The 15730-nt window shown below is 37.7% G+C and overlaps 1 protein-coding gene across 3 annotated transcripts; it reads right to left on the reverse strand.

Annotated features, from left to right (window-relative positions):
- Nucleotides 1-3401: 3401 nt before the first annotated feature.
- LOC112038673 (SWR1-complex protein 4) lies at nt 3402-15170 on the reverse strand. 3 transcript variants are annotated; one of them, XM_065777841.1, is made up of 15 exons: nt 14774-15169; nt 14588-14674; nt 13825-13890; nt 13678-13737; nt 9231-9287; nt 7911-8040; nt 7579-7646; nt 7304-7396; nt 7152-7199; nt 6397-6573; nt 5967-6077; nt 5332-5427; nt 3747-3818; nt 3613-3646; nt 3402-3485 (listed from the first exon to the last, which is right to left on the reverse strand). In XM_065777841.1, exons 1-15 carry the CDS (start codon nt 14885-14887, stop codon nt 3421-3423), a joined length of 1278 nt encoding a protein of 425 aa, XP_065633913.1. In that variant the 5' UTR covers nt 14888-15169; the 3' UTR covers nt 3402-3420. The 3 variants fall into 3 exon arrangements, with proteins under 3 accessions (XP_065633913.1, XP_065633912.1, XP_065633915.1); XM_065777840.1 differs by having other exon boundaries at nt 3613-3670; XM_065777843.1 differs by lacking the exon at nt 9231-9287 and having other exon boundaries at nt 3613-3670; nt 14774-15170.
- Between the last annotated feature and the right edge of the window lie 560 nt (nt 15171-15730).

Here is a 15730-nt window from a genome sequence, read left to right on the forward strand (position 1 = left end):
CATGAGACTTCCTAGGTATCTCGTGTAAGGATTAGTTAAAAGCTGAGACGCACCTTCCTTATATCATTTTTTTTTTAATGGAATATTATGTTAGTAAAACTTAAGTGTTTACATTTATAAAAACTTCAAGGGGAGTGTCATTTCATAAAAAGTGTGGAGAAGAATGTCATTTTGTAAAAACTCAAGTGAGGTTGCTATAATTTAACCTTATCAAATTTTAGTTAATTTTCAGCCCCTTACCCTTTTCTCTACTACAACTCTAAAATCTTAGATTTGAATTATATTGACTCTAATCCCAGCCCAAGCACAAGATAAACAGATTTCCCTACTACAAGTTTAAAGTTAATTTTCTTTTAGTTTCAATTGGCTAATTATTTGTACTACGACATCATTAATACATTTCTGCTACTAAGAGCATTCACATCAGCTCATGTATAAGTGTGTATAATAGAAAAAATGCTCAAATTTACACATTTTTATTCAAAAACAGCCCACATCAGTCCGTTTGAACTCTTGCAAAATCTTCTAAAATTATCCACGAGCTACAGTACCTGTGTAAATTTACACGGGCACTGTAGCTCGTGTATTTAATTTTTTAATGGTTTTTTCTCTCTCCTCTCTAATGGACTCTCATCTCTTACCTCTCTTCCCCAACCATTACAACATCCAGTGCGCCAAATCAACTGAAAATTAACCCCAACAAACCCATACACAAACACACCCACACACAAACAAAACTAAACGGAGAGAGAGATCGGTACATCCAGCGCACTAAATCAACTGAAAATTAACCCCAACAAACCCACACACAAACACACCCACACACAAACAAACCCAAACGAACAGAGAGATCGGTGCTTATCGGAACGATCTGGGTTGCTGGAGCTCGTGGGTCGGCCGATGAAGCATGGAGCGTGGATTGGTGCTTGTGGAGCATGGATTGGCCGGTGAAGAAAGGATTTGGGTCGCTGGAGCTCGTTGGTCTCGCTTAATTGGAGCTCGTGGGTAGGTCGGTGAAGCGTGGAGCATGGATCAGTGCTTGTGGAGTGTGGATCGGCCAGTGAAGAAAGGTTCTGGGTCGCCGGAGCTCGTGGGTATCGCTTGATCGGAGCGTGGAGCGTGGAACAATCTAGATTGGTCGGTGAGAGAAGGAAGAAAAGAGAGAAGGAATGAGACGATCGCCGGTGAGAGAAGGAAGAAAAGAGAGAAGGAATGAGACAATCGCCGGTGAGAGAAGGAAGAAAAGAGAGAAGGAATGAGAGAAAGAAGAAAAGAGAGAGAGAGAGAGAGAGAGAGGGCACGTATATAGGTAGAGGTGGTTGAGAGAAATAATAAAAAAATTATGTAGAGTGAATATTTTATTGAAATATCTTGTAAAATAAATGAATTGATGTGGGTGTTTTGTAAAAGTGGTAGTGTAAAATGAAAGATGAGGTTTTTTCGTGTAAAATGGATAGAAAATTTAGATGAGCTGATGTAAATGCTCTAATATCATATGAGTTGGTAGTTTTCAACTTTCAAGTCCTCATGTTATCATGAGCTTGTTTTTCGTCAAGCACGTGGTTGTTTTATGAGAGATTTCATTGTACGAATGGTATAGGTCCTTTTAAAGTGAAAGATGAGATCTTGGGTTCAAAATTCATAGGTGTGTGTATAATTGATGATGCACTAGAGTTTAATGCTTCGCCAAAAAAAAAAAAAAAAAAAAGGTGGGAAAAAAATCACGTTAAAGGACATGTGTGTGTATAATTGATGATGCACTAGAGTTTAATGCTTCGCCAAAAAAAAAAAAAAAAAAAAGGTGGGAAAAAAATCACGTTAAAGGACACAAAAAACACCATATTAGGCCCCGTTTGTTATTATTGTTTAAACAACAGTTTTCAGTATTTAAACAACATTACACGTATTTTCACCCACACATATTTCCAAAAAATACAAACAACGTTACTAGAAATTTCTTACTAAACAGAACCTAAATCACGTTTTGAAATTGCAAACATAATTATTATTTTTTTTAATCCAAAATGTGATAACCAAAGGGGCATTTTCTCACAAATTCATGATATATAAATATAAAATATAACATTGTACATTATAATGATATTGCAAGGGACATTTAAATTTGTAATAATTTTTTTTAAAATATAGATACATTAAAATTACAATTTATTACATCTACTTCATGAAAATTGCTCTTTATTATCTTGCTAAAATATCAATTGGTTTATAGTACAAGTAGAGTTTAAATCCCAAATCTCTTATTCAATGATAAAAAGCTTCATTGATTGAGCTAACTAGAATCTAAGATTTGTAGTTAATCTAAATGAAATAAAAGGAGGATTACCAAACAACTATTGGTTTCATGAAAGCCTGCTGGTTAGACACACCCAAATCCACAATATGCTTAAGTGTCACATTGTAATTAGTTCACCTAATTTTCCCCCCTAGCAAGTACCTGTCATGGTTCTATGTAATTGTTGAAACTTGAAAGTCAATCACAAATTAACGCCCAAACATGTTATGAAATTGAGTGTGGGTTCAAGTGCGCTGTGGATTCATGGAAATTTTAATGAGGTTGAGGCTTGTGTGTGTATGTGTGCATATAGAGCTTCGTTTAGAAATTTATATAATTACTAATATATCCCACCCTGTGTCTCAAACCAGAGACCTGCACAACCTAGGAGTTGCCATTAGACCAACACGGTCATTGGCTTCAGACTTGTATATCAAGCTATCAATTGCTGCAAGTAATCAAAGTTCCTGAGATTGGACATTTTCTTTTGAGGTAGACAAAGTTCATTTCCGGAACTGAAGGCTCAATACATAGTTATGATCATGCCGGTGACTTCTCAAGTCTCCACTATCTGGCTAAGCTGTTCTTTCTCAGAATCTTGTATAAATCATTTATTCGGGGCAGATGAGAAATTAGTATGCTTGAATATAAGTCATTGTATAATTGTACTAAAAAAATAAAAACTTCTACAAGAACTATTCCCATGCTTCACACGGGTCAACCACTAGTTTCTTATGTACAAGAAATTCACCATTCACAAAGCTTGCTATTTCCCCACCTTGCTACAAACATCACAGCATAAACTTAACTAAATTAAGAATGATACATGAGCTAAACTTATTTTTTAGGTAAGTTACACAAACTAAACTTCCCTACAAGGAACATGAGTTGGTCATGAGTTAATGCTTCTACTTCTGACTGCCACAACATCATACTCAATATTCTGCATAGAAAGGTTCAGCAACCAAAAAAATTACCTTCAGTATATATTCTGCATTCTACAATAACACAACCACAATGAACTCTACATTCTACGTTTTTTTTTTCTTTTTTGTTGTTGTTTGGGGGGGGGGTTTGGTGTGGNGGGGGGGGGGGGGGGGGGGGGGGGGGGGGGGGGTGTGGAACCATTAAACAACAGGAAGTAGATAACTGTGTACCTTGCGTTTCTGGTCCCTTTTGCCAACTCTTTCCCCTGATATACCAATAATACATGATTCTGAGTATTACTATAAAAGTGACTTACCTCAATAAGAAAACAAAAAACCCATGCAGTCTAGCATTTATAATGCAAAGACGAGAGATACAATGTCCAATATTACCTCCAAAACTCATGTCAGGAACAAAGGTCCTATCCTGATCCCCACCACGGTTTGAACGCTGTTAGCATTTGAGAATCAAAATCTCAAGATTTGGAAACAAAACCATAAGGAATGAAGAGAAAATAATTTACTACCTTAGGCGTGCTTGGTGTATCAGCATATGAGCAATCACGAAAAGATGAACCTTCTGCCTCCTTATATTGCAACTGATTATCAAACATTCAAGATCAAATGTCAAAGAAGATCAATAATTGAGGAATACGAAACACTTCTCTGTATTGTCATGCTTATATATTTACAAAAAAGTGTGAGATACTAGGTTGAGAGAATACATTTAGGTTGACAGAGTAAATGACAAAATATTTGTCATACCCTTCCCAAGTAGTTCTATATCCCTAGCACAAGCCACTTGCTTCTATATCTCTCTTTTTTTATTTTTTTTTGGACAAGTATGACTTGCTTATATTTCAGGAATTCATAAATTCATGTTAAAACAAGAAATATAACCCAAACATCTAGCATTTCCCTCTTTGTGTGTAAGATATGTAGAATGACTGAGCAGCAACTGGACAAGTAAATTTATCATGGAATGTTTATTTATTAATTTTTTGATAATTTGCAATGGAATTAAACAAAGGAAATGAAACAAGGGGGATAATCTTCCTTACAAACCGACTTGATAGCACTTGGAAGATTACCCTTATTAAAACAGACATACAAACAGGAATTTAAAGCAAACTTAGCAGTTGGGTGAGCAGCAGAATTGCATTTTCTGTTGACCCAAACAAAAGAACTCAAAAAGGACCTAGCTAGAATCTTTTTTTTTTTTTGCTAATCCTTAGCTAGAATTTAACATCACTAATGATAGAACATATAGCCCAGTCAGGGGTGATATTGGAAGATAAAGGATCGTAGCATGCTTTAGCATCCCCTTCAAAGATAACACAGTCCCAATGCTCTTTGGCAGCAAGCTCTACTGCCCAGAGAATGGAAGATGCATCGGCCTGAATGGGGGGGCATAAATGCAGAAGTTTGGTCCACATTTTAATCACTTCATCATGGAATGTTAATTGAAACTAGATATTAAGCCATCAATTCAGTAAGAATATGACTGCCCAAAACATGGAAAATAACCAGGGTTATGACCAACTGCCCCCAAAAGGATGCAGTTGGTTAGGAGGCATTGCTATCCAGATGGACATGCGCCTCGGTTTCCAAAAGTAGTTTTCAATTCACGTCCTTAAATCAGCAAATCACTTCCTGAATGATGAATAACCCACATTATGTCTGAAATTTAAAGGATCTGGTAAAGGTCATTTAGTAAATTGAAGAACCTTAACAAACCAAGCAATAATAGTAAGCAGAGATAAACTTAATATATATATATATATATTTATTGGCTGAATTACTTACATTTGACATAAGCTTGATATATACATAAAGAAGCAAGGTGCCACAATTACTACAAATTTGTCTTAATGAAAAGAAAAAAAAGAGGGCAAATGAACTTGATAAAGATGCTTGTCCAGAACACTAAGAAATTCAAATTGGACAAAATAGCAAGATTTCAATTCATTTGATAGGAAGAAATGCATAAACATGTGCACATGACCAATTTAAGAGAGGAACGTTTGCTACCTTAAAAAAAAATTAAATACAGAGAAAACGATGTCGACAGAAGAAATTATTTTAAATGTAAAGAATAAACATTTGTGATACCTGTTTCTGAAGATTCAGCAGAGTCAATATTTCTTTTCTTAATTCGAGATGCTCTGCACAAACTGATTTGGTTGGAACTCTTGGTTTTAAATTGACCTGTAAATGATAAGGACAAAGTATTATACCCTTTCTATAATATTTAGGGGGGGGGAAAAAAAAAGATACAGGATTATTGCACACAGAGTGAAACAATGATTTAGCAATTCAAAAAGCATCTAACCATAAGAAATATTCCTGTAAATTAAGGATAGAGTCTGATTGCTCTTAGACATACTTAAAATGAATACCAAATATTAAAAAGAAAAAAAAAGATGAATATACATGGTAGTCCTTGGATTTTTTTCTGGGTCTTTATAAATATCAAGATAAATATTGTTTGTCTTATTTCGAATTTTCAAAATAATTTCTTAAAAGATAATATCAATTGCATGAACATGTTATGTTTAGGAAATATCTATGATACCGAACCTGCAATAACAATATTACACAAACACAAATGAAGAAAAGGAATTAACTTTGATGGGATAAAACCTCAATCTTGCCGGTTACATGGATATTATACTATCCACCAACTCATGATATGACAAGGAATAAGTATATCTACAGCACTAATAGTTCAGGGAGCAGAAACAAACCCCAAGTTCTTGTAAAGTTTGCTCAACCCGCTTTATTGTCCGAAGTCCAGCAGATGAGCTTGCAGCTTGCACCATTTGGTCAAGTGCATATGTTCTCAAATACACTCGAAGCTGAAAATTTTCACAATCAATGAGAGCATGTTTTCAAGTACAGATGAATTTGGCAATAGACTCAAGGTGAACAAATTTCTGGAAAAAAAAACATCTAAAGGTGAGGCACATTAAACTCAAAATTTTTTATTGGTAAAAAATAAAAGAGAAAGAGAAGCAAATACAAAACAGTTAATTTAAATAATATCAGAAACAAAAAGTTGAACTATAAGTAAATTGAGAGGTATTGACATGATTGTGCACACACATGCCAACACGTGCGCGCACACACACACACACGCACACAGCACATAACTGACAAACAGACTATTAATTGTACCATGCGAAGAGAAGCTAGAGTAGAGGCATTGTCCGCTGTTAATGCTGAAGATGCAATTGTTGCAGAGGGAAGCTGAACATTGGATGAAGGTGATACAGTATCACCCGGAAAACTAGCTCTCTCAGCACTTTCTGGACCAGCATTTGATGGGACAGGCAACTCAGACTCTTCAGCTACCTGAAAACACATAAATGAAGCAAATAAACTAACCTGTAGAACACATACACAATAACACGTGCAATACACAATAACTCATGCCTTCCTTTATAATATCATAATATAAATTATAATCTCACAACATGATAGCTAACAACCCATTAATAAACATTCACGATACTTCTATTAACAACAACAACAAAGATGATTAAGCAATTGGATGCTGTATTCCATGAATAGTTTGTGGCAGAAGTGTGGAGTGCAGGTTCCAAAGATGAGGAAGTACAATTGAAACATTTTAAAATGATAGCCTCTGAAAAAGAAAAGGCATATAGACTGAAGAAGGCATTGATGGTACAGCTTTAAAGCCAGCTTCTTTAGAACTTACAAGCACAGAGATACCAACTTCTCACCCAACATAAGAGCTTCAAGTTACCACCTTCAGTTTGATACCAAATTAGGGTTGATGCAAAAGTAAAAAGATTAGAACTAATCCTAAGAGCCAGTTAAGTTTAAATATGTCTCCTCTTTCATGCATAACTTTGAATGTCACCAGTTACTTAAAAGAAACGAAATGGCATAAATAATCAACACCTTACCTTTGCAGCCATCCGTGACTCAGTTATTCTTTTTGCTTCAGCAAGAACCTGGGGAAAGGGAGAGTGGATATCCAACAAACAAGTTACTTAAACAATTCAACTACTCAGAAATGCATAGATAGAATTTTAGAAATGCATTTATTGGCTTAGACCTCAGCATCTTTTCGCTCTTGATGTTTTGTTTGCGAGAGGACCATGGATAATGCTCGTTTGCGTTCTATCTCTTGTGAAACATTGTAAGGTTCCTACATCAACGAAGAATCAGATACTAAAACAGAAGAATGTTGAAATACAGGCATATAGCAGACATCAAATTTAAACAACAGTATACAGTCAACTAAAGAAAATAATAATTTATGATCAACATGGGAACCTAACCTAAAAGACAAATATTCAAGTGTATATTGCATTAACAAAGCTATCAAACCTTAACAAGAGGGTTCCCAGAAATGTCTCCAAGAGCTGGAGCTCTAGCAGCCACTATGGCTCGACAAACTACACACAGAAAATGCCACAGTTATGAAGAAAAGCAGTCAGATGTGTGTGTGTGTGTGTGTGTGTGTGTGTATGTTATATGTATGCGTATATAGATCATCAAGTCACGTACATAACCAGTGGGTCTTGAACACATGACCTCTTCCTCCATCCCGTTTTTATGTGAGGAGGAAGCACCAATTGAGCTATAGCTCGTTGGTATAAGACTCAATAAATTTGAACCATAAAATCAGCAGCATAAACGTAACAGAGAGTGATCAATACCACTGTAATAACGATCCTTCAATTCCTCCACGGTCCGAGATGATGAGAACCTGTCAGCTATCACAATAAAGCGGAGATCAAATCGTTGGCACAAGTCAAACAACTGATCTGTCTCCTCCTTGGTCCATCCCTGACAAAGATGAAATATGACAGATCTTTAGGTACTTAATCCAAAACATAATGCCACAAGATACAAACACTTTGACAGGATATTCCTACATCAATACAATATCAGTCCTGTGAAACATAAAATACATACTGACTTTTTTAATAAATAATATACATATAAGAAAAAATTACAAAAAGGGTACACCATCCTAGCACACCAGAGGTATACATGACAATAAAGACATCTAAAGTTTAGCAGCTCTACAAAATCTCACAGAAGAAAAAGCTAGACAATAGTTGCAGTTATCCAATCATCTTGTGTTCTAAGCAACAAAAGCTTGATGTCTTAAACTGCAATTTCTCATCCTAAATTTTTTTTGAGAATTTTAGTCATGCCAAATACACCACATAAGAGCCAATGGCACAATATTCCAAATCATAGATTTTGTGTGTTTCCCCAATTGACCTCCCCAACAAGCCAACAAGTCTACCAGAGAATGGCATGTCCCAGATGACACCAAAATAGAGAAAGCAGAAGACCAAAAAGTCTCTTCTTATGGAGCAATGGAATTGTCAATGATTCACAGTCTCACTGCCTTTTTTGCACATACAACAGCAATGTCCTAAAATTATACTTCCCTTAGATTGTCAAATGTTTAAAAATTTTGCAATGCTGCCACCTGAGTGAAAGATACAACTCTAAGCAGTGGTTTCACCAGCCAGATTCTCTACCAAGGAAAAGATAGTTCCTAGTCTACTTTTCTCAACACACTGTAATATGGCCTAAGCATGAATTCCTTTGTTCTAGAAGCAAACCATATTATCCTGACCTAAGGAATCTAGATGACCGAGTAACATGCCCAGGAGAATAACCTATATCATCTGCCACTGTTGCATTCCTATCAGCTGCAATATGGAATAATACATGCTGATACCTAGTCACAAATCAATATGAAGCACAACTACAATCAAGAGATGATAATGTGAACGAAAATGTATGAAAAATGATGTATAACTGGAACATTAAATCCAAATACTGCAATTTTAACACAACTTTGCAAATGAATGAATACTTTTATAACGCTTAAAACTAAAATCATGACATGCGCAGCGATATATATGTATTTTCCTTTTCTGCCTACTTAAAAGATGTCTTGCTATTAAGTAGAGGAAAAGAAAATTAAAATGATGTAACCTTAAATTGATACCTACAGGATCATTCAAGTACTTCTCATACTCCTCATCTGTGTATTTGACAATGTCAACAGACTGCACCACATCACATAAATTAATTATATCAATCAAATGAAGAGAATGGGGTTAATGATACATGTATAGCAGGAAAACTATTTTTTTTTTTTTGATAAGTAAGAGAGATGTATATTCAAGAAGCTACCTCATGCAAACAACATAAGGCAGAACAAAGATTACAGAGAAGGAAACAAACATGAAAAAACAACAAAACAAACAACAAACAACAAAAAACTAAGAACAAAGAAGGGAATTAAGGAACATAGGGAGAGAATCACTAGAGGTGAGTCCCCAATCCCTAGACCAATCAAAAAGGGAGCCACTAAAAAAAGTGAGCAGCTGGTCATCGGATTTGTCCAAGTTCTCAAAAGTACGTCAGTTTCGCTCCCTCCAAATACACCACATTAAGCACGGAGGAACTAAATTCCAAATACTAGAAGAGTGCTTTCCCAACCAATTCCACCGACCAAAAAGCGTATCTACAACCGAACTTGGCAATACCCAATTGATCCCAAAAGATCTGAAAACCAAGCTCCACAGCTGATAAGCTTTGTCGCAATGGAGTAGCAAATGATTTACCGTCTCCCCACTACAACGACACATAATGCACCAGTCAACAAAATCAAAGCCTCTACCCCGCAGATTATCCCCAGTAAGAATCTTCTCCCAAGCTGCATTCCAAACAAAGAAAGAGACGCGCGGAGGAGCCTTAACCTTCCAAACACCTTTCCAAGGAAAGATAATAGATGAGGGACAATGAAGCTTATTATAGAAAGAGCGAATGTCAAAATTCCCCTTCTTTGACAACTTCCACCTCATACGGTCTCCGTGCTCGGAATGAGGTAAATTTGAGCCTAAGGTACGAAGGAAATCCTCCACCTCTCCCGACTCCCAATCATTTGGTTCCCTAAGTAAACGAACATTTCAGCTTCTTCGAGCCTCAGTCCCCAACCTTTCGAGAGACGAGGCCCCTTTCGAGAGACGAGGCCACAGATGCCTCTCTATTAAAAGCAATCCCATACACTACCGAGAAGGATAGATGGAGTGGTAACTCCCCACACCACCGATCCGTCCAGAATTTCACTCTATCTCGCATCCCTACCTCAAAGTGAATGCATTTACAAAACACCTCCCAGCCTTTTCGGATGCTTCTCCATAAACCACACCCGTGGACACCCCTACCCAACTTGGAAGACCAACCCCCCCCCCCCCCCCCCCCCCCCCCCCCCCCCCCCCACACTCTTCCCCAAACTTCAAAACTACAACCCTCCTCCAAAACGAGTCTCCTCCACCCCAAACTGCCATAACCATTTTCCTGATAAGGCTTTGTTGAAAGTAGTAATTTTCCTTACTCCCAATCCACCATTCGCCTTAGGAGCACACACCTTATCCCACCCCACCAAATGAGCCTTCAAATCCCCCCACAAGAAGTCCCTTTGCATCTTCTCAATCTTATTAGCCACATGCGAAGGGATGGTAAAAAGAGATAAATAATAAGGAGGGAGGCTAGCTAACGTACTCTTAAGCAACGTCAGTTTTCCACCTTTAGACAAGTACAACTTCTTCCACCCAGCCAACTTCCGCTTAATTTTCTCCAAGATAGGATTCCAAATAGAGGGGGACTTGTGGGAAGCCCCCAACGGCATACCAAGATATGTCATAGGCAAAGCCCTAATCCTACAACCCAGAATCTCTGCCAAAGCATGCAAATTGTTTATCTCCCCTACTGGAACCATCTCGCTCTTCAAGACATTAACCTTCAAACCTGTCACAGCCTGAAAACAGAGGAGAAGCATTCGAACATGAAGGATCTGCTCCACTTCAGCATCACAAAACAGAATAGTATCATCCGCAAACAAAAGATGCGAGATACATTCCCCTTCCCCTCGTCTACCATCAGCCTTAAAAGCCCTAATCAAGCCAGCACCTTGAACTCTTTTCAACATCCTACTTAAAACCTCCATTATAACCAAAAACAGCATAGGGGATAACGGGTCCCCTTGTCTTAGACCCCTCGTGCTCTTAAAAAAATCAGCTGGGGTCCCATTAACCAAAATAGAGAACTGGATAGTTGAAATACAAGTACAAATCCATCTACACCACTTCTCCCCAAAGCCTATTCTCTTCAAAAGATCTAGAAGAGCCTCCCAATTCACGTGATCATAGGCTTTCTCAATGTCAAGCTTACAAATAACCCCCGGATCCTTACTCTTCACACGACTGTCAAGACACTCATTGGCAATAAGGACTGAGTCAAGAATCTGTCTACCTCCCACAAAACTATTCTGAGACTCAGAGATAAGTTGATCTAAAACCAGCTTCAAATGATTTGCCAAAACCTTAGACAAGATCTTGTATAAGCTCACCACCAAGCTGATAGGCCTAAAATCTCGAATATTGGAAGCATTATTCTTCTTAGGAATTAATGCTATAAAAGTAGCGTTCAAAGATTTCTCAAACTTATTGTGGAGATAGAACTCCTCAAAAACTGCTAGAATATCTCTTTCCACCACTCTCCAACATTGTTGAAAAAAGGCCATAGAGAAACCGTCTGGACCTGGAGCTTTATCTCCAGCCAACTCATTGACAGCTAGAAGAATCTCCTCCTTTTCAAACCTCCTTTCACGCCAGCCCCTCTCCGACCCGTCTATCTGATCAAACTCCAAACCTTCTGCAAAAGGCCTCTACTCCTCAGTCTCCTGATACAAATTTTTGTAAAATTGAACCACCTGGGCCGCCACCTCGGACTCCTCCTCGTAAATCACCCCATCCACCTCCAAAATACTTAGATGGTTAAACCTTCTATGAGAGTTAGCCACCTTATGGAAGAATTTGGTATTATTGTCTCCTTCCTTAATCCATAACATTTTTGATTTCTGTCTCCAAGAGATTTCTTCCAACGAGAGAAGTTTCTCTATTTCAGATCTCACCACAACTCTCTCACATGTCTCTACAGCAGAGAGGCCACGCCCACTTCAAAAAAGCTTGGGCCCGAGAAAACTGATAAAAAAGGACTCTTAAGTGTATCAGTCAACAATGGGCTTGTGTCTAGGCCCAACCCAGGTTTTTCTCCAGCCTTCTTATTATCTCCAGCCTTTTTACTTCCTCGTGCGACCCATTTTAGGGCCCTTGGTGCTTCTATATTGCAGTCCCTGTCCACTACCCGTGACACCCCTCTACACTTCGTATCTCCCCCTTTCCTTCTGTCCCAGAAGACTCGTCTGCTCCCTATCACATCAACCTCCATGATAAGACTTCTTCCTGACCAGCAAGATCTCCTAACAACACTCTTCTTCCCTTTTATATAATCTTTTGAATTCAAACTGAAAATTGGGCAACGTAACCTAGAGTCTACCTGAATTTTTACCCCTAGCTTTGTCTCCTCATTAATGCTCAGCTCCTTCCTGTCCCCTCCCACCACCTCCATCTTATCAGACTTGCCCACCAGAAAAACCCCCCACTTTGGCACCTTTAAGTCTCAGGTTCACCCCCTTCTTCTCCTCTCCTAACTGTGTCTTCTTCCCCTTGGCTAAGTAACCTAGCTGTTTTAGTTGCTTTCTATCCTCTATTCCTCCATGAAAGCCTTGTACAACTTCAGCAAAAGTTCTAGAATTTTGAGTCTCCAAGTTAAACCTCCGCACTTGAGGAATAAACTTTGGGAGACCATAACCACCCACCGCATAATGGGAAGGGTTTAACAACTTTCTCAGTTCAAGACCAAAGGCCCTCCAACCAAATTTCTCTTTGCCTTCAGGAATAATAATCGACCTCCTAGACCTACTAGCTTTGAGCTCAGTCAAAAGCAAGAACTAACCAGAGGAATTGAAGCTTCTTTGGAGAGTAAAGGCAGTGTCACCTTCTCTGAAAATAAAAAACTGTTTGGAGCTCTTCCCAACCTCAAGTTCTTCAATATTATTCATCAGCCATTGTGCTGCAGTCTTGCCCAAGAAAACTGATCTCATAAAGAATTTACCCCTCTCAAAAATCCGTAGCAAGAAATAACGTCCCCCTTCCTCTAAAACTAATTGAAAGCATTTGGACTCGATAAAGAAACTGCGAACTCCCCCCATAATTTCTTTACCTATCCTATATTATGGAATGTAAAATCTTATAATAGGATCTAACCTCAAAGACATTCGGTGAAGAAGGGTTCTAAAAAAGAATATCCACCCCACTCTACCTTATCAACACCATATAAAGTACATTCATAAAAAACCATCAAAATTTAGATTTAGCCAACCCTCTATAAAAGAATGCCCTTAATATAATAACGTTCTTTTTTGCTCTCATAGCTCCATTAAAATTAGCACATAGCAGGAAAACTAATGGAAGGGTAAAAAGCAACAAAAGAGCAGAGTAAACTCTTTTTAGCTTAGCTGCACAAAGATAAGAGTGTATGCTTGTATACCTTGTTATACTTGGCAAAGGAATAGTCACCTGTTGGTGGAACACCATTTACAACCCTGACCTGCCAAGTAAAAGAGATGGGAAAATATCTTTAATACTCCCCTTATAACAATGCACTAGACAAATATCCAGACACACACAAACCTACCCAGTGATAAAGCTGCAAAGTATCTTTTCGAGCAGAATTTGTAAAAGGAAGCCACTGCCAAGTGATCTGAAGGCAGAATCCCAAATTTATTAGAAATCATATCATATATTATAAACTCAATGAACTAAAACCATGTATATCATAAAAAATTACCAAATCTAACATATCAACAGACGATCAACCCAAAGTAAAACGAATAATATCAGAACGGAAAAGCTATAACAACTGGGAAACATTTTTGTACATCTATTGTCAATTGACAAGAGTAGAGAACCAATATGCAATTTTTGAATTATACTTATCCTTATCAATCTGAAAGATAAGACAGCATCACCTTCTAGTTATGAATGCACAACTAAGCAACCCGGACACAAAGAAGTAAGCCCAGTCTCTACAAAGTAACAACTAACAGCTAAAACCAAAGTCAGAATCACCCAAGTTTCCATTACAAATTTTCCCATGAACATGCTAACTTAAACATCACATCAAACTCATGAGCTGCTCTAGCAAACCTCAACTCTAGATCAAAATTTAACACCACCAACAACCAAAAGTAAAATCTTAAAACCCAGTACATTAAAAAAGAAGACGAAAAATAACCTATCCAACAATGTAGCACTTAATAAGCAACAAAAACCTAACTTCAAAGCAAGCAATACCTCAACTTTGACAAAAAAGCATATTCAAGCTCATCCCAAAACATTATCTTCAACATAACTACCAAAACCTGTAGAAAAATTACACAAACAACAGAAAAATTTACCTTCTCGTCCTTTGGTGGCTGCTTTTTCAATTGAGTCGAATCGATCGCGGGCATTAGAGGCGCCAAACCACCCGTAAGTGCATACACCTACATTTCCAAAACACCCCAACACAAAATCTAATCTAAATTCAACAAATTTAAGCGAAGAAAACCAGAATTCACACACACAGATAGAGATAGAGATACCTCACGAGAAATGCCATCGGGCTTTCGCTGAGAGTCCTTTGGGGGTCTAGATTTTTTCTCTTGGGGAATAGGGAGAGAGTTCTTGGGCAAGCCCAGGATGTCTTTGGCATCCATTGTTGAAGAAAACCCCAAACCAGAAAATAAAATTAGGGTTTTTCTTCTTCTTCTTCGCTAGCTCTCTATTTTCAGTGAGAGGCTTGGAATTGGCCGAGAATTCAAATTTCACAGTGCATGCGGAATTAGGGGAATTTTAATTTCAAAATTCTGGATTTTTTTTTTTTGAGAGATTCGATCAATGAATTGCTTAGTTAGGGCTCGTTTTCGGTTCGAGCGCCAAAGTTTGGATCAGACTCAGAGCGATGAACTGGGTTTGCGGTTTGCTTCGTTTACATGCGGGTGACTAACCGCACCGCTCCATGATGATTATTCAACAGTTTTTTTTTTTTTTTTTTTAAAGAGAAAACAAAAACAAAGAAACTAGTTTTAGTTTAGTTTTAGAGAAATTATATGTCTACAACATTTTTATAACAAATTTTAAGTAGCAAGTTGTTATTGTTAGGGCAAAAAAGTAATCTTAGTGTTAGTTTCAAATTTGAACCAATAACAACTAACCACATGTGATTTGTTGTAAAAATATTGTAAAATTATTGTAGACGTAACATCTCTCTTAGTTTTAAGTTTAACCAAGTCGAGTTTATTTCAACGGAAACTTCAATTTTAGGTGTTACTTTGGTATGGTTGAAAATGGTTTATACTTGGGGTTGGGCGTAAAATAGTTGTTTATATCTATAGACAGCTCAAGCCCCCTCCTACCACAAGCCTCAACCTCCTTTGCATGTTGCCCCCCACTCGACTTCATGGATTAGGACCATCAACAATGAGATTGGACCATCCACAACCAGATCGTACCATGATTTTAAAAACTGGACCAGGGGCAAAATCAGATTTGCTTCCGAT

Source organism: Quercus suber, unplaced genomic scaffold, assembly GCF_002906115.3.
Source record: "Quercus suber isolate HL8 unplaced genomic scaffold, Cork oak 2.0 scaffold_165, whole genome shotgun sequence".
NCBI lineage: Eukaryota > Viridiplantae > Streptophyta > Magnoliopsida > Fagales > Fagaceae > Quercus > Quercus suber.